The sequence below is a fragment of the Coregonus lavaretus genome (assembly GCF_964263955.1).
Source record: "Coregonus lavaretus genome assembly, chromosome: 11".
NCBI lineage: Eukaryota > Metazoa > Chordata > Actinopteri > Salmoniformes > Salmonidae > Coregonus > Coregonus lavaretus.
Window position 1 is genome coordinate 56,323,533 of NC_139998.1, and position 19,517 is coordinate 56,343,049.

A 19,517-nucleotide genomic window follows, 5' to 3' on the forward strand; every position below is an offset into this window, starting at 1 on the left:
CGGGAAACCAACCCTTAGTGTTACAAGTGTCAAATAGCATATTTAACACTTCAAAGTTTATTTAATTCATGTATACAGAAATATGACAGATCATTGCTACTGTGTCAAAATACATTATTACACAAATTCAGCTACATACAGTGGGGAAAAAAAGTATTTAGTCAGCCACCAATTGTGCAAGTTCTCCCACTTAAAAAGATGAGAGAGGCCTGTAATTTTCATCATAGGTACACGTCAACTATGACAGACAAAATGAGAAAAAAAAATCCTGAAAATCACATTGTAGGATTTTTAATGAATTTATTGGCATATGATGGTGGAAAATAAGTATTTGGTCAATAACAAAAGTTTCTCAATACTTTGTTATATACCCTTTGTTGGCAATGACACAGGTCAAACGTTTTCTGTAAGTCTTCACAAGGTTTTCACACACTGTTGCTGGTATTTTGGCCCATTCCTCCATGCAGATCTCCTCTAGAGCAGTGATGTTTTGGGGCTGTCGCTGGGCAACACAGACTTTCAACTCCCTCCAAAGATTTTCTATGGGGTTGAGATCTGGAGACTGGCTAGGCCACTCCAGGACCTTGAAATGCTTCTTACGAAGCCACTCCTTCGTTGCCCGGGCGGTGTGTTTGGGATCATTGTCATGCTGAAAGACCCAGCCACGTTTCATCTTCAATGCCCTTGCTGATGGAAGGAGGGTTTCACTCAAAATCTCACGATACATGGCCCCATTCATTCTTTCCTTTACACGGATCAGTCGTCCTGGTCCCTTTGCAGAAAAACAGCCCCAAAGCATGATGTTTCCAACCCCATGCTTCACAGTAGGTATGGTGTTCTTTGGATGCAACTCAGCATTCTTTGTCCTCCAAACATGACGAGTTGAGTTTTTACCAAAAAGTTATATTTTGGTTTCATCTGACCATATGACATTCTCCCAATCCTCTTCTGGATCATCCAAATGCACTTCAGACGGGCCTGGACATGTACTGGCTTAAGCAGGGGGACACGTCTCGCACTGCAGGATTTGAGTCCCTGGCGGCGTAGTGTGTTACTGATGGTTGGCTTTGTTACTTTAGTCCCAGCTCTCTGCAGGTCATTCACTAGGTCCCCCCGTGTGGTTCTGGGATTTTTGCTCACCGTTCTTGTGATCATTTTGACCCCACGGGGTGAGATCTTGCGTGGAGCCCCAGATCGAGGGAGATTATCAGTGGTCTTGTATGTCTTCCATTTCCTAATAATTGCTCCCACAGTTGATTTCTTCAAACCAAGCTGCTTACCTATTGCAGATTCAGTCTTCCCAGCCTGGTGCAGGTCTACAATTTTGTTTTTGGTGTCCTTTGACAGCTCTTTGGTCTTGGCCATTGTGAAGTTTGGAGTGTGACTGTTTGAGGTTGTGGACAGGTGTATTTTATACTGATAACAAGTTCAAACAGGTGCCATTAATACAGGTAACGAGTGGAGGACAGAGGAGCCTCTGAAAGAAGAAGTTACAGGTCTGTGAGAGCCAGAAATCTTGCTTGTTTGTAGGTGACCAATTACTTATTTTCCACCATAATTTGCAAATAAATTCATTAAAAATCCTACAATGGGATTTTCTGGATTTTTTTCCCTCAATTTGTCTGTCATAGTTGACGTGTACCTATGATGAAAATTACAGGCCTCTCTCATCTTTTTAAGTGGGAGAACTTGCACAATTGGTGGCTGACTAAATACTTTTTTTCCCCACTGTATTACAGACAGTAATATTACAGACAGTATTGTACAGTAAAGCATGGGTGAGACTGTGCAAATATTAAAATGCAAATTCAAGACTAGATTAAGACTAGTTCAAATGTCACCCGGATTCAAGTAGTCTACGTTATGTGATTGATTTTATATGTGACTAAAACCTCATAACTACTATGATGTAATTTAGTTAATAGTTCATAATGATAAAATGAGGAATATAGTTTTCAGCATCAAGATCTAAGATGATAATCTACATTCTAATGTACACTAGCCTGACAGATGATAATCTACATTCTAATGTACACTAGCCTGACAGATGATAATCTACATTCTAATGTACACTAGCCTGACAGATGATAATCTACATTCTAATGTACACTAGCCTGACAGAAGTACTTCATCTTTGTGTCTTTCTTGTAAACACTATAATTTAACATAATGAGAAGTTAAATGAAAGCAGCTATTCAAAGTGAATTACGATCAAAAATCCAAGTAAAGCCGACACATTCATTTAGTCGACATTTCCCTTCAAAAGAGATAATCAACCAACATCAACCATTTACAAGTCAAGAGAAGATCCACACCAGCGTAACAACTCGATTTCCACAAACACAAAAAAAAAGCCTTAGTAAATAAGTAACTCAATCTCAGTTTCTTTATAAGCATCCGTATAGAACGAAGGAAAATAAAATCTTAGACAAAAGAGAGATTTGTCCATAATGGGAAGTGTATGGTTGGTTGTAAAATACTGTCATGATCAGTTATGACACCTGTTTATGTACAGTACCAGTCAAAAGTTTGGACACACCTACTCATTCCAGGGTTTTGTCTTTATTTTTTAAAACTATTTTCTACATTGTAGAATAATAGTGAAGACATCAAACTATGAAATAACTAATGCGGAATCATGTAGTAACCAAAAAAGTGTTAAACTATCAAAATATATTTTATATTTGAGATTCTTCAGAGTAGCCACCCTTTGCCTTGATGACAGCTTTGAACCTGGTTGAGAGAATGCCAAAAGTCTGCAAAGCTGTCATCAAGGCAAAGGGTGGCTATTTGAAAAATCTCAAATCTCAAATATATTTTGATTTGTTTAACACTTTTTTGGTTACTACATAATTCCATATGTGTTATTTCATACTTTTGATGTCTTCACTATTATTCTACAATGTAGAAAATAGTAAAAATAAAGAAAAACCCTGGAATGAGTAGGTGTGTCCAAACTTTTGACAGGTACTGTATATATAATATATATATATATATATATATATATATATATATATATATATATATATATATATATATATATATATATATCAGAATCTATGAATTACAATCATTTCGGTAACATTTTACTTCAAGCTTCCAGGTATAATGCATTTCAATGGATTATGATGCTTTAAGTAAAGTGTTACCATTATATCTTTCCATTCTGTGAAAAGTGAAGGCCACTTATGAAAATGGTTATGAACATCTTCGTGATTCATTATATATTCATTACACTGTATATGAATGAAAGTATTCAGCAAAGGCCGTAGCAGACCTCACGCCTGCGGTAACGCTCGGTTGGTAATTCCTCCCACTGCAGAACTCCTCTCGTACAAAAAGTTACGTTAGAACGTCTAATGGTACATGCCATGAACATTGGTAGTTGGAGATTTGTATATCTGATTGCGTCTTACAACATTAATATGAATAATAAGCCATTTAGCAGACGCTTTTATCCAAAGCAACTTACAGTCATGCGTGCATACATTTTTCGTGTATGGGTGGTCCCGGGGATCGAACCCACTACCTTTGGCGTTACAAGCGCCGTGCTCTACCAGCTGAGCTACAGAGGACCACATTAAGAATGGTAAAATATATTTACCCCTGTGTAAAATACAAAGGAAATTGAGCAAACAATAGATTTTTTTAGAACATCTTAAAATGCTTCACATAAAAGAACACCGACTGTGTCATTTTTTATATATATTGATGCGCTGATCCACTCATTGTACCACATAGATTGAGTTCCACATAGATTGAGATGAAATGTATATCAACATAAAATGTCTGATTTAATGAAATACATGTTTCTGCTTTGGATTGAAACAGTTTGTCCATTTAAAGTGAAGTAACTAGACATATGGCTGTTCTGGTTCTATTGTTGGTAAGTGTTGAGCTTCACTTTGATTTTCAAAGCCTTGACAGACAACTTTCCTTTATAAATTGATGTTAAAGGCTTCTTGCTGTATGTTACTTTACGGACATTCTGTTTTGAGTGTAACATACATTTCAACGTTTCACAGTAAGGGTGAAAAGTGCATGGAGCCAAGCATATAACTTTGTGGAACACCTGACCTCACTAAACAACTGGAATGGTCTGGAGAACACTTTGTATTACAAGCGCATGAGCCTGAAAATATCCCTGATATCCCCGGCCCATATCAAGAAAATGCACTTCCGGCTGAGGCCACATGCAGTGCTTTCAAATAGTCCTATGAATATTTAATAGTGAACTTTGTCAAAAGCAGCAATCAAATGGAGTGGAACTGTGTTAGAAACCAACTGAGGTTAGGTAAGCTCAGCTTGGTAACGATCAACTCGGAGTGAGCCGTTTCTGGGTTCGTAGAGTCAGCAGGAAATAACTTTTAAGGTTGTTTTTTAATTTTGTCATGGTAATAAGTGATTTTTTTTTAAGAAGCAGGTTTGAATGTTCTCTTAAGATTCTCAAACTTTGTCCTATATCAAACTATTAGAGCTCAACCCTGGGACGTTGTGTCGGACTTTGGACCAGATGTCTGTCAAGGAGCCTTACTCCATCACCATAGTCTCAGCCATAAATAGATTAATTTTCTCTTTTCTCAATGGGTCACTCATCTAAAATGTCCTAACAGTCAGGTGGAATATCAGGAAGGAACCCTCTACCGACCCTTTCACCCATCTTGACGGAAATAAATCAAGGAGAGGAAGATACACTATCGAACAGAATTGAGACACAGCCATTGGTTAGCAATAGTGCTACTACACTGTAGCTGGTAATGTACACGGTACCATAGAATGAATCAATTCTATGTCCAGTAGCTGGTTATGTAATGTCCAGCAGCTGTTTATGTCCAATGTGTTTAAGATGACATTGGAGAGCAAGCACAGTGGTATTTATTGACATATCTCCAGGACAGAGTGAGAGAGAATAGGAAGAGAAGAAAGCCTTGGCCAGCTGGCAGGTAGAGAGGGTGCATCGGGCGAGCTTGTTGTTGTTGTTGTGCTTATTTGAGCCGTGTTGTTGTTACCAAAGTGTTCTATACCGAGGTTGAAAGCTACAACCCCGAGCTACAATCCTGCACATTGTTTCCCCCCGCCTTCTCTCTCTCCCTCTCCTTCGTTCTCTCCCCACCTCTCCGCCGACCTCGAGCCTCTCTATTGCCCTGACCCTGATCACAACCTGCGGATGGAGTTACAGGAAGCTGGATGATCACAACCTGCGGATGGAGTTACAGGAAGCTGGATGCTCCTCAGGAGATATTGCGGCCATGTGGTGAAAGGTCCTTGTCACTTCCTGTGTGACTGGCTGCCTGGAGAGCAGAGAGGGACAAGAGGGAAGGAGTGGGGGTTAGGTGGCGGTACTGGGAGCATCATCATAGCCATCATTATCACCATCACATTAGCATTGATCTGTAATTGGGTTAAGACCTCCCACATTCATCAGCACATTAAGGCCATTCCGCGAAAAGAGTGCCTTTTGCGTCCTTCCAAATTGTAAGTAGATATTGTGACTCAATATCGAATTTTAAAAGCCTGTTATATTAAATGAAGTGCTCTTAAATAAAGACCACATGGAGAATTCAATACATCCATTTTATTTTTATTTACTTAACTAGGCAAGTCAGTTAAGAACAAATTCTTATTTAGAATGACGGCCTACACCGGCCAAACCTGGGCCAATTGTGCGCCGCCCTATGGGACTCCCAATCACGGCCCGGGTTGTGATACAGCCTGGATAAAATACACAATTCTGCATTTTTACATATCCCTCTGTGTACCCTCTGTGACGTCTAGGAAGATTTTAACCCACTTAACCCCAACATTTCACCATCATTGTAAAGCCCTAGTTATTTTGTTGCTTTGATAGTCATTTCTGAACATTATTATATATTTCATATGATTAGTGATTCATTTACGTCTGTCCCTCATTTTAAGGTCAACCCTGTTACGTGAACTGAACTCTCATTTTAAAATGGTGAAACTATTCCTTTAAAACTATTTTTTTAAAAGAAACATTGAACAACTAATAGTCAAATCATAGTGTAAAAGCATGTGAGCTGGTTCTACTATTTTTGGTCGAGCATAACACGTCAACCCTGTTACCCATAGATCACCCTTAGCAGAGTTGCCAACAACCGGATGTTACCGGTTTTCAGGGATACAGCTAATTCAACCTAGCTTCCTTTTCCGCTGAAACCGGATGTGGGAATTCCCAACCTTGACTCGGGGTATAGGTAACATAGTAAATGTAAATCCGGGACACTCCAATTAGTATGATATGTTACGAATTGCAATTCGTACAATATATTATGAATTTGCTAAATGTATGATATGTTAGCTAGGTGGCTAACACTAATGTTAGCTAGGTGGCTAACGTTAGCTGGGTTAGGTTAGGGGTTAGGGGTTAAGGTTAGGAGTTAGGTTAAAGGATTAAGGTTAGGGTTAGCTAACATGCTAAGTAGTTTCAAAGTTGCTAAGTAGCTAAAAATTCTCTGTGATGAGATTTGAACACGCAATCTTTGGGTTGCTAGACGTTCGCTGACCCATCCACCCCGACCAACGACCCTACTTTCGTTATTGCCTTAAGTAAACTTATATCTCATGTAACCGTACCAAACGTAACATATCGTACTAATTTGGAGTGTCCCGGATGTACATTTACTATGCTACGTCTATGAGACCAGGTTGGAACTCCGCTCAGGCTTTTTCTTTTACGCCTGCTATGTTAGGTTACCCATAGATACACAGGCTAGAAATGTTTTAACAATAAATACATATAAATGTAAAGCATTCAATTGTCACTCCCCTGTTGTACACAACAAGCTTCCATTCCCCCTGTGACAAGGGGATTTATGGCTGATTTAAGATGAAATCTCCAACCCTGTTCCAGTAAACCCTGTTACTTTATTTGGTATTTAAAAAGGCACTTACTATAGTCATGACATCAGCGCTTCATGACATAATGCTAAAATGAGGTGAAATCAAACATTTTGTTTTGACCAAGTTGCACTTCTCAGAAAGGAACTGAACTGGTGGAATGACCCATTAACAGTACTTACAAAAATGCATGACAACGAGGCAATAGTTGATCTGAATGCAACACTGAGTGCTTTGTAAGATTTTTTTTTTTTTTTGCAGTATCAGTATCAGGAAGTAAAAACATTATGTAAGTAAGAATATCAGCTTGGCTGTGCTTTCTATACCTCTAGTGGCTATCAAAAGAATGGAGCCCCTCTGCACAATGAAGTAATATTTCATCATCACATCAATTATCAATGAGCAAGTGGGTCAGTGTGTGTGTGTGTGTGTGTGTGTGTGTGTGTGTGTGTGTGTGTGTGTGTGTGTGTGTGTGTGTGTGTGTGTGTGAGAGAGAGATTCAAGCGCATCATCACATTCTTCCACCTGCTCTGTTCGACACAGCAACACAACAGGGGATCTGTCATTGCCTTCAGCGGGGGGAGAGAGACTCCGCCGGCGCTCTGCAGGTCGACAAGATAACACGTTTTTTTCAGTGGACTGAAACAGAGAGGGACTACCTGAATTACCTTCAATAAGAAATGCTGGTTTTAGTTTTCTGTTGCAAAAAACGTTTTGCTGCGGTGTGCACTAATGAACACGACCCAGGTCTCTGTCCGCTCAGTAACACCGGCAGCCCTCGCTGCTGTAGCTCGCTGCAGCGCACTGGGTTGCCCAGTCAAGGCTGGCTAGCTAACACCTCTAAGTGACTTTCTGAAGCAGCTCTGTTAGTAATAATAATAATAATAATAATATGCCATTTAGCAGACGCTTTTATCCAAAGCGACTTACAGTCATGCGTGCATACATTTTTGTGTATGGGTGGTCCCGGGGATCGAACCCACTACCTTGGCGTTACAAGCGCTGTGCTCTACCAGCTGAGCTACAGAGGACCACTACCTTGGCGTTACAAGCGCCGTGCTCTACCAGCTGAGCTACAGAGGACCACAGTCATAGTCATAGCAGTGACTCCTTATAAACCTGGTCCTTGATGACCACTCTCTTGAACTAGTCTCCAACAAATTAGTTTGAGCTGTTACTTCATTACCGGGTTGGGTCTAACTAATATAGAACTTACATTTACATTTTACATTTTTAGTCATTTAGCAGACGCTCTTATCCAGAGCGACTTACAGTTAGTGAGTGCATACATTTTTCATACTGGCCCCCCCGTGGGAATCGAACCCACAACCCTGGCGTTGCAAGCGCCATGCTCTACCAACTGAGCTACATTTCTGAGCTACATTTTCCATTTTTCTATTCCAAACTATATTCCAACTACTTCAAATAGGCAGCAAAATTCTGCTGTGTAAAAAAACAAGGTTGAGAAATACAGAACAGATCCTTCATTAATCCTCCAAGACCATTACATTAACATATTTCAAATATATTACTAAATTAAATAAAGAATGTATTTTATTTACAGTAGTACAGCATAGTAGTTAATTTCAAACTGGGGATTAAATTATAGTACTTCAAAAACTATTACTGAATATTAAATCAGAGTATTTCAAATATATGACTGTGATTTATGTACAATAGACAATCAATGTGTTCTTCTAGGATTTGGCCTGCAGGCATTTATATTATTATATTACAAACTTTACTTACAACATTACTTCCAAACTCCTGGTTTGGTTTAGGGTGGGTCAATTCAATGAATAATAAAGGAGTATGTCCGAAAAGCAGGAGTCCCTGATTTCCTGATTAATCAGGAACAATCACATCCCTGACACTTTGAAGCTTCCTTCAAACGAGCATAGTCCAGAACCACTCCTGGTAAAAACAACGAGTGAGATCCCCATCTCTGGGCTGACTGAGACAGGCTTTATAATGAACCATCATGTTGAAAAAGGCCCATGTATAGGGTGTCTATTAGCTACCACGTTGTACGCTGATTTGTACACTGTGGCAGATGGCTCCAGGATAAACTACAGTGTAGAAGATCCACCACCCTATAGAGTCGTGTTAAACTACAGTCCATATGATCCACCACCCTATAGAGTCATGTTAAACTACAGTCCATATGATCCACCACCCTATAGAGTCATGTTAAACTACAGTCCATATGATCCACCACCCTATAGAGTCATGTTAAACTACAGTCCATATTATCCACCACCCTATAGAGTCATGTTAAACTACAGTGTAGAAGATCCACCACCCTGTAGATAATCATAGCAAATGCTTTAAAGACAGAGAAGGAGAGAGAGAGAGAGAGAGAGAGAGAGAGAGAGAGAGAGAGAGAGAGAGAGAGAGAGAGAGAGAGAGCGAGAGCCAGACAGACAGACAGACAGACAGACAGACAGACAGAGAGAGAGAGAGAGAAAAGACCCAAGATGTTATCTAGCGACTAAGAGATCACACCGCAAACAACAGACTGTCCATGCATCCATCCATCTTATCCCTGTTTAATTAAGACGTGTCATAGCTTTATCAGGAAGCAATTAATAAAGCTAACACAGTATCTTAACGTTGCCCAATCTCTGATCTTTGAGAAGACAGTGTGGGAAGTACTTACATTTGACATTTTAGTCATTTAGCAGACGCTCTTATCCAGAGCGACTTACAGTTAGTGAGTGCATACATTTTTCATACTGGCCCCCCCTGGGAATCGAACCCACAACCCTGACGTTGCAAGCGCCACGCTCTACCAACTGAGCTACAGGAGGCCATTATGGCAGCCATTATGTCAATACGGTTTAGGAATCCCCCCTATTGTAAAGCCTGATGAAAGCTCTCCCAACATTAGTCATTGTGCAATAAGAGCAGTGTGTGATTTGAAGGCGTAAGCCAACATTGCTGTCATGTTTTGTTAGTTTTGAAATGGTTTTGCTTCTGACAGATGAGGCATGACACAATAGTTTGTGTAATAATACGACACGCACGCCACAGGCACACATAGGCCTGTCTGTTTGCCTGTCTGCCTGCCTGTCTGTCTGTCTGCCTGTCTGCCTGACTGCCTGCCTGTCTGTCTGTCTGCCTGTCTGCCTTCCCTTTGAGATAAAAGAGCCATTCTGTCCGGAACACTTTTGAGCTAAAAGAGCCATTCTGTCCACAACAAATTAAGCTAAAATAGCCATTCTGTCACATCATGCTCAGTGTTATAGAACAGCCACAGAAATGTTCTGAACAATCCAGAAAGTCTCATCTACTGAATAACCTTTGATGGCAAATCTGACTGATTATGATATACTGCTGGAGGGAAGCACACACACACACACACACACACACACACACACACACACACACACACACACACACACACACACACACACACACACACACACACACACACACACACACACACACACACACACACACACACACACACACACACACACACCTTGAGTGTTGGAGCTACTGTAACCTTCCTGACCTCCAGCTAAAAGTCCAGCGGGGCCAGACGATATGTTCTTCTCCGAATCCATTTGGTGCTTCCCTGTGATTGGTTTAAGTAGAAAAGTGTAACATTTATAGCACAGGACGCTGTTTTATGGAGCCTTTGGCGCACCGTCTTGGAATTACAAAATATTGGGGAAACAGCCTGGGTACCTGTTTGTGCTATCATTCCACTCCTTGTCTACCCAGGCTGACAGTAGCCCGTGATTAGGCTTGATCACAAAAAACACTCGCCCACCCAAGAGGACCAATTAAAGGCTTGGCCTACAACAGCCAGCTCCGAATGAGAGGCTTGCAAAAGAGATGCCCATAGTGAATGATACCAGAACGTCCTGGTGCAAATCTGGGGACATTCAACATCCTCCAGTGGGTTATGGGTTGCCAACTTGGCATGTACACTGAACTAAAATATAAACGCAACATGCAACAATTTCAAAGGTTTTCCTGAGTTACAGTTTTAATACAAGCATTTCGCTACACCTGCAATAACATCAGCTAAATATGTGTATGTGACCAATAAACATTTGATTTGATAACGAAATCAGTCAACTGAAATAAATAAATTAGGCCCTAATCTATGTATTTCATATGACTGGGAATATAGATATGCATCTGTTGGTCACAGATACCTTTAAAAAAAGGTAGGGGCGTGGATCAGAAAACCAGTCAGTATCTGGTGTGACCACCATTTGCCTCATGCAGCGAGACACATCTCCTTCGCATAGAGTTGATCAGGCTGTTAATTGTGGCCTGTGGAATGTTGTCCCACTCCTCTTCAATGGCTGTGTGAAGTTGCTGGATATTGGCGGTAACTGGAACACGCGGTCATACACGTCGATCCAAAGCATCCCAAACATGTTCAATGGGTGACATGTCTGGTGAGTATGCAGGCCATGGAAAAACTGGGACATATTCAGCTTCCAGGAATTGTGTACAGATCCTTGCGACATGGGACTGTGCATTATCATGCTGAAACATGAGGTGATGACGGCGGATGAATGGCATGACAATGGGCCTTAGGATCTGGTCACGGTATCTCTGTGCATTCAAATTGCCATTGATAAAATGCAATTGTGTTCGTTGTCTGTAGCTTATGCCTGCCCATACCATAACCCCACCGCCACCATGGGGCACTCTGTTCACAATGTTGACATCAGCAAACCGCTTGCCCACACAACGCCATCTGCCCGGTACAGTTGAAACCTGGATTAATCCTTGAAGAGCACATTTCTCCAGTGTGCCAGTGGCCATTGAAGGTGAGCATTTGCCCACTGAAGTCTGTTACGATGCCGAATTGCAGTCAGGTCAAGACCCTGGTGAAGACGACGAGCATGCAGATGAGCTTCCCTGAGACGCTTTCTGACAGCTTGTGCAGAAATTCTACTATTGTGCAAACCCACAGTTTCATCAGCTGTCCGGGTGGCTGGTCTCAGACAATCCCGCAGGTTAAGCCGGATGTGGAGGTCCTGGGGTGGCGTGGTTACACGTGGTCTGTGGTTGTGAGGCCAGTTGGACGTACTGCCAAATTCTCTAAAACAACATTGAAGGCAGCTTATGGTAGAGAAATTAACATTCAATTCTCTGGCAACAGCTCTGGTGGACATTCTTTCAGTCAGCATGCCAATTGCACGCTCCCTCAAAACATGTGACATCTGTGGCATTGTGTTGTGTGACAAAACTACACATTATAGAGTGGCCTTTATTGTCACCAGCACAAGGTGCACCTGTGTAATGATCATGCTGTTTAATCAGCTTCTTGATATGCCACACCTGTCAGGTGGATGGATTATCTTGGCAAAGGAGAAATGCTCACTAACAGGGACGTAAACAAATGTATCCAAAACATTTGAGAGAAATAAGCTTTTTGTGCATATGGAAACATTCTGGGATTTTTTATTTCAGCTCATGAAACAAGGGACTAACACTTTACATGTTGTGTTTATATTTTTGTTCAGTATAGAAACTGCCACTCTAGCATTTTCCACCCCTTGAACCAGGTTCAGCAATTTGCCTGTCTAACATCAGTTAGCTTTTTATTTGAGGTGTGTCCTTTAAAACAAAAAGTGATAATTTCATGCATCGCTAATGGGACATTTTAAGACCCACTGGCCGCCTTGCCAAACTGAACAATCGGGGGAGAAGGGCCTTGGTCAGGGAGGTGACCAATAACCTGATGGTCACTGACAGAGCTCCACAGTTCCTCTGTGGAGATGGGAGAACCTTCCAGAAGGACAACCATCTCTGCAGCACTCCACCAAATCAGGCCTTTATGGTAGAGTGGCCAGACGGAAGCCACTCCTCAGTAAAAAGGCACATGACAGCCCGCTTGGAGTTTGCCAAAAGGCACCTAAAGGACTCTCAGACCATGAGAAACAAGATTCTCTGGTCTGATGAAACCAAGATTGAACTCTGAATGCCAAGCGTCACGTCTGGAGGAAACCTGGCACCATCCCTACGGTGAAGCATGGTGGTGGCAGCATCATGCTGTGGGGGTGTTTTTCAGCAGCAGGGACTGGGAGACTAGTCAGGATCGAGGGAAAGATGAACGGAGCAAAGTACAAAGAGATCCTTGATGAAAACCTGCTCCAGAGCGCTCATGACCTCAGGCTGGGGCAAAAGTTGACCTTCCAACAGGACAACAACTCTAAGCACACAGCCATGACAACGCAGGAGTGGCTTCGGGACAAGTCTCTGAATGTCCTTGAGTGGCCCAGCCGGAGCCCGGACTTGAACCCGATCAAACATCTCTGGAGAGACCTGAAAATAGCTGTGAAGCAACGCTCCCCATCCAACCTGACAGAGCTTGAGAGGATCTACAGAGAAGAATGGGAGAAACTCCCCAAGTACAGGTGTGCCAAGCTTGTAGAGTCATAACCAAGAAGACTCAAGGCTGTAATCGCTGCCGAAGGTGCTTCAACAAAGTACTGAGTAAAGGGTCTGAATACTTATGTAAATGTAATATTTCCATTTTTTTTATGTTTAATACATTTGCAAAAATGTCTAAAATTCTGTTTTTGCTTTGTCTTTATGGGGTATTGTGTGTAGATTGATGAGGGGAAAAAACTATTGAATCAATTTTAGAATAAGGCTGTAATGTAACAAAATGTGGAAAAAGTCAAAGGGTCTGAATACTTTCTGATTTCACTGTAGACCTACATGTGCACAGTGCATTATGCTGATGGAATGAGAGATGCAATTTATGATATTATGCTTCTGACCCCATCCTATTTAGAAATATTGTTGTTTAAAAAAACATCTTGTTTTTCGTTTAATTTGATTACAAACCAAACTGATTAGAAGGATTCACCATCCATGGCTTCATGGTGAAAACGTCCGTGGCTCGCATGCAATGCAATTGATGAGACGTCTGCTATTTCAGTAAAAAGTGTGAATGTGATCTGTAAGACGGTTCCATGATGTTTATAAAACATTATATCTGGGAACAGTACAACGGTGAGTCCTTAACTCTTTTTCTGTTTGTGGCATTAGTCATAGCCTATTCAAAACAAGTTGTTTCGTTTTCATATTTTATTATAATTACTGAATGTCTTTTTAGGCCTTAACAATTGTGAATGTAATATTTTTTTACTGACAATGTTTGGCGTGCCCATGGCTCAGAGATAATGCCATTTAAAGTCGGCCTAGCCCCTATATCAGTGTGAATTACACTTTATGGAACAGCGCGGACTGTGAAGAGACACACTCTACACACACACACATTTTAATATTGTTATTTTGCTGTATTATTGATTTTGTATTGTAAATATGTTATGGTAGAGTAGTGTGTAATAAGGTGTTGTTTTATTGGTTGGACCCCAGGAAGAGTTATATATTTCCATATTGAAGCCATGCAATTACTACGAACAACGTGAAATGTTCAACATATTTAGCAAAGATGGGAAAGGATGGATAGGCCTGTTTAACAAACTAGGCGATAATGGACTAGCATTTGAATTGGGATTGATGACAACTCAGTAGGGTGCATTAAAAAAACAAATACACAACTTGAAGCAACCAACATATTTAGCCATAGAGAACGTTCTGATTGGCCAGTGAGGGGTCAAGCCTTGACAAATCTGCAAGTTATTCTTCATCAAAACCCAGCCCTTTCGCACCACCGCCAGCTCTTGCGGTCATAATACCCGCTGTGAAAATAGCACAAATATTTGTGACACACAGCCAGCGCTAAGATTTACAATTTGGTTTGTTAAAATAGAGCCCCAACAGAGTTGAAATAGAAAAAAAAGTAAGATAGAAAAAAGAGGGGGAATGTGACAGAGAGATAGAGAGCGAGAGAGAGAGAGAGAAATGAGAGGGGAAATGAGATAGAGAGAGAGAGAGAGAAATGAGAGGGGGAATGTGACAGAGAGAGAGAGAGAGAGAGAGAGAGAGAGAGAGAGAGAGAGAGAGAGAGAGAGAGAGAGAGAGAGAGAGAGAGAGAGAGAGAGAGAGAGAGAGAGAGAGAGAGAGAGAGAGAGAAAGAGAGAGAGTGAGAGAGAGAGAGAGAGAAATGAGAGGGGGAATGTGACAGAGAGAGAGAGAGAGAGAGAGAGAGAGAGAGAGAGAGAGAGAGAGAGAGAGAGAGGAGAGAGAGAGAGAGAGAGAGAGAAATGAGAGGGGGAATGTGACAGAGAGATAGAGTGAGAGAGAGAGAGAGAAATGAGAGGGGGAATGTGACAGAGAGATAGAGAGTGTGAGAGAGAGAGATGAGAGGGGGAATGTGACAGAGAGTGTCTGTCTGTCTGTCTGTCTGTCAGTGTGTGTGTTAGAAAGACAGTTGTGATATGTAAGACTTCACAGTTCACACTCACTCTGTCTGCCGCCCCCTGGCCCTCCCACGGTGACGGAGACCCCTGATCCAGGTCGGCTGCAGCTCTGCTGGGGCTCAGACTGGGAGAACTGGGGGGCCAGTGGCGGGACAACGCGACCCCTCCGAGGAGCCACGTCTGGTGCGTCACTCTCAGGCGTGCGGGTAATCTTGGGCCGGCTTGTAAACCCGGGGACATTCTCACTGCTGAGGACAGGGCCAGGGGGGAAAGGTTAAGGTTAGAAGATGAGCTATGCAGTCAAGTCATTCTCACTGTTGAGGACAGGGTCAGGAGGGGAAAGGACCTGGGGACATTCTCACTGCTGAGGACATGGTCAGGAGGGGAAAGGACCTGGGGACATTCTCACTGCTGAGGACAGGGTCAGGAGGGGAAAGGACCTGGGGACATTCTCACTGCTGAGGACAGGGTCAGGAGGGGAAAGGACCTGGGGACATTCTCACTGCTGAGGACAGGGCCAGGAGGGGAAAGGACCTGGGGACATTCTCACTGCTGAGGACAGGGTCAGGAGGGGAAAGGACCTGGGGACATTCTCACTGTTGAGGACAGGGTCAGGAGGGGAAAGGACCTGGGGACATTCTCACTGCTGAGGACAGGGTCAGGAGGGGAAAGGACCTGGGGACATTCTCACTGCTGAGGACAGGGTCAGGAGGGGAAAGGACCTGGGGACATTCTCACTGCTGAGGACAGGGCCAGGAGGGGAAAGGACCTGGGGACATTCTCACTGCTGAGGACAGGGTCAGGAGGGGAAAGGACCTGGGGACATTCTCACTGCTGAGGACATGGTCAGGAGGGGAAAGGACCTGGGGACATTCTCACTGCTGAGGACAGGGTCAGGAGGGGAAAGGACCTGGGGACATTCTCACTGCTGAGGACATGGTCAGGAGGGGAAAGGACCTGGGGACATTCTCACTGCTGAGGACATGGTCAGGAGGGGAAAGGACCTGGGGACATTCTCACTGCTGAGGACAGGGTCAGGAGGGGAAAGGACCTGGGGACATTCTCACTGCTGAGGACATGGTCAGGAGGGGAAAGGACCTGGGGACATTCTCACTGCTGAGGACATGGTCAGGAGGGGAAAGGACCTGGGGACATTCTCACTGCTGAGGACATGGTCAGGAGGGGAAAGGACCTGGGGACATTCTCACTGCTGAGGACAGGGTCAGGAGGGGAAAGGACCTGGGGACATTCTCACTGCTGAGGACATGGTCAGGAGGGGAAAGGACCTGGGGACATTCTCACTGCTGAGGACATGGTCAGGAGGGGAAAGGACCTGGGGACATTCTCACTGCTGAGGACAGGGTCAGGAGGGGAAAGATGATGAGCTATGCAGTCAAGTCATTACTTCACATGGTCAAATGGTTTTTAGCTTGGCTAGACGTGGTCTCAGTCATATAACTGTAACACTGTATCACTGTATCACTATCACCGTATTACTGTAATAATATAATATAATAAAATAACAATAATAATAATATGCCATTTAGCAGACGCTTTTATCCAAAGCGACTTACAATCATGTGTGCATACATTTTTACGTATGGGTGGTCCCGGGGATCGAACCCACTACCCTGGCGTTACAAGCGCCATGCTCTACCAATTGAGCTACAGAGGACCATTATTTGTAAATGGTGGGAAAGAATTACTTGATTTTGAAATAGGAGGAAAATGATAGTTTGTCTATAACATTATATATATATATATATATATATAAACATACTGTATACAGTCATGGTCAAAAGTTTTGAGAATGACACAAATACTAATTTTCACAAAGTCTGCTGCCTCAGTTTTCATGATGGCAATTTGCATATACTCCAGAATGTCATGAAGAGTGATCAGATGAATTGCAATTAATTGCAAAGTCCCTCTTAATCCCCAAAGAACATTTCCACTGCATTTCAGCCCTGCCACAAAAGGACCAGGTAACATCATGTCAGTGATTCTCTCGTTAACACAGGTGAGAGTGTTGACGAGGACAAGGCTGGAGATCACTCTGTCATGCTGATTGAGTTAGAATAACAGACTGGAAGCTTTAAAAGGAGGGTGGCGCTTGAAATCATTGTTCTTCCTCTGTTAACCATGGTTACCTGCAAGGAAACACGTGCCGTCATCATTGCTTTGCACAAAAAGGGCTTCACAGGCAAGGATATTGCTGCTAGTAAGATTGCACCTAAATCAACCATTTATTGGATCATCAAGAACTTCAAGGAGAGAGGTTCAATTGTTGTGAAGAAGGCTTCAGGGCGCCCAATAAAGTCCAGCAAGCGCCAGGACAGTCTCCTAAAGTTGATTCAGCTGTGGGATCGGGGCACCACCAGTGCAGAGCTTGCTCAGGAATGGCAGCAGGCAGGTGTGAGTGCATCTGCACGCACAGTGAGGCGAATACTTTTGGAGGATGGCCTGGTGTCAAGAAGGGCAGCAAAGAAGCCACTTCTCTCCAGGAAAAACATCAGGGACAGACTGATATTCTGCAAAAGGTACAGGGATTGGACTGCTGAGGACTGGGGTAAAGTCATTTTCTCTGATGAATCCCCTTTCCGATTGTTTGGGGCATCCGGAAAAAAGCTTGTCCGGAGAACACAAGGTGAGCGCTGCCATCAGTCATGTGTCATGCCAACAGTAAAGCATCCTGAGACCATTCATGTGTGGGGTTTCTTCTCAGCCAAGGGAGTGGGCTCACTCACAATTTTGCCTAAGAACACAGCCATGAATAAAGAATGGTACCAACACATCCTCCGAGAGCAACTTCTCCCAACCATCCAAGAACAGTTTGGTGACGACCAATGCCTTTTCCAGCATGATGGAGCACCTTGCCATAAGGCAAAAGTGATAACTAAGTGGCTCAGGGAACAAAACATCAACATTTTGGGTCCATTGCCAGGAAACTCCCCAGACCTTAATCTCATTGAGAACTTGTGGTCGATCCTCAAGAGGCGGGTGGACAAACAAAAACCCACAAATTCTGACAAACTCCAAGCATTGATTATACAAGAATGGGCTGCCATCAGTCAGGATGTGGCCCAGAAGTTAATTGACAGCATGCCAGGGCGGATTGCAGAGGTCTTGAAAAAGAAGGGTCAACACTGTAAATATTGACTCTTTGCATAAACTTAATGTAATTGTCAATAAAAGCCTTTGACACTTATGGAATGCTTGTATTATACTTCAGTATACCATGGTAACATCTGACAAAAATATCTCATAACACTGAAGCAGCGAACTTTGTGAAGACCAATACTTGTGTCATTCTCAAAATGTTTGACCACGACTGTATATCTATATCTAGCACCTACTCAAAGACAATGATGTGTGTGAGTACAGTAGGTCTTATCTTTTCAGACAATGACTTCAAATCATGCCAATAATTGTTCATTCTTTGATTCCTTACTTAAACAGGCGGCTTGGATTTCAGACACTCTCAGGGCAGTTGGCATTTGTCCATCTGTCATCATAATGATCCATACTGTGATTTGACAGGCCACTGAAGAAGAACATTATACGGAATGGAAAGATTCAATTTCACCAAAAGGTCTCCGTGTATTTGATCTGACTTGTAATCCCAGCCTCTGATTCCATCCCTTTAAAATGGTTTGTGGTGTTGGATGTCTGGTATAAAGATCAAGCAATACTCTCCTGTGTCTATTCCACACAGAATATGAGACAAACATCCTGAGAGGAGTGGCCGAACATAATTCCTGATTCATTGTTATAAATCATCACCACAACATAATGTATCATAGGAATTACAAACTGCCCATCATGTGACCCCTATGAGTGGCTAGTTGAGCCGAATGGACCCCATGTCTCAGCAAGAAACTGTGGCTTTGATACCCCAGTCGAACCAAAATGGAGCCCACAAAAGTAGCAACCTCTACACCACAATGGAGCCAAAATAGAGTCCTATAGAACTGCAATGCCCCCCTTATCTGTAGGTACAGAGAGACGGTGCCTCTGTCCTAAACAACACTGCATTTGAGCCGCAATGAAGTCACAGTTACAATTGATACCACTGAACTCTCTACCTAGAGAGAGGAAACTGCCCTCCATGCAGACAGAGGGTTGAAGTGAGGCTGAGTTCCAGGCATTTTTACATTGGCCCTTGGCAGAGCGCTTAATTAAAGTGGCGTTTCCTAGGCTCATTACACGCGGGGACATGCAGGAGTCAAGCTCCTGTGGGATTTGGACTAAAAGAAGGGCTGATTGAATGAGCCCCTTTGTTGTTGTTTGACTGCTCGTTTAAACACGTCACACACCGCCAGGTTAGAAAAAACCAAAGCCTGTAACATTAGT

General features: G+C 42.8%; 1 protein-coding gene across 1 annotated transcript in view; it reads right to left on the reverse strand.

Annotated features, from left to right (window-relative positions):
- Nucleotides 1-3,057: 3,057 nt before the first annotated feature.
- The window catches only part of armc9 (armadillo repeat containing 9), a 63,219-nt gene continuing 46,759 nt past the window's right edge, over nucleotides 3,058-19,517 (reverse strand). The window contains exons 17-19 of the mRNA XM_084172112.1: nucleotides 15,668-15,792; nucleotides 15,210-15,412; nucleotides 3,058-5,291 (exon numbers count right to left, since the gene is read on the reverse strand). Of these exons, the coding sequence (XP_084028238.1) occupies nucleotides 5,269-5,291; nucleotides 15,210-15,412; nucleotides 15,668-15,792 (351 nt within the window). The 3' untranslated portion in view covers nucleotides 3,058-5,268. The remainder of the gene's footprint in view (nucleotides 5,292-15,209; nucleotides 15,413-15,667; nucleotides 15,793-19,517) is intronic.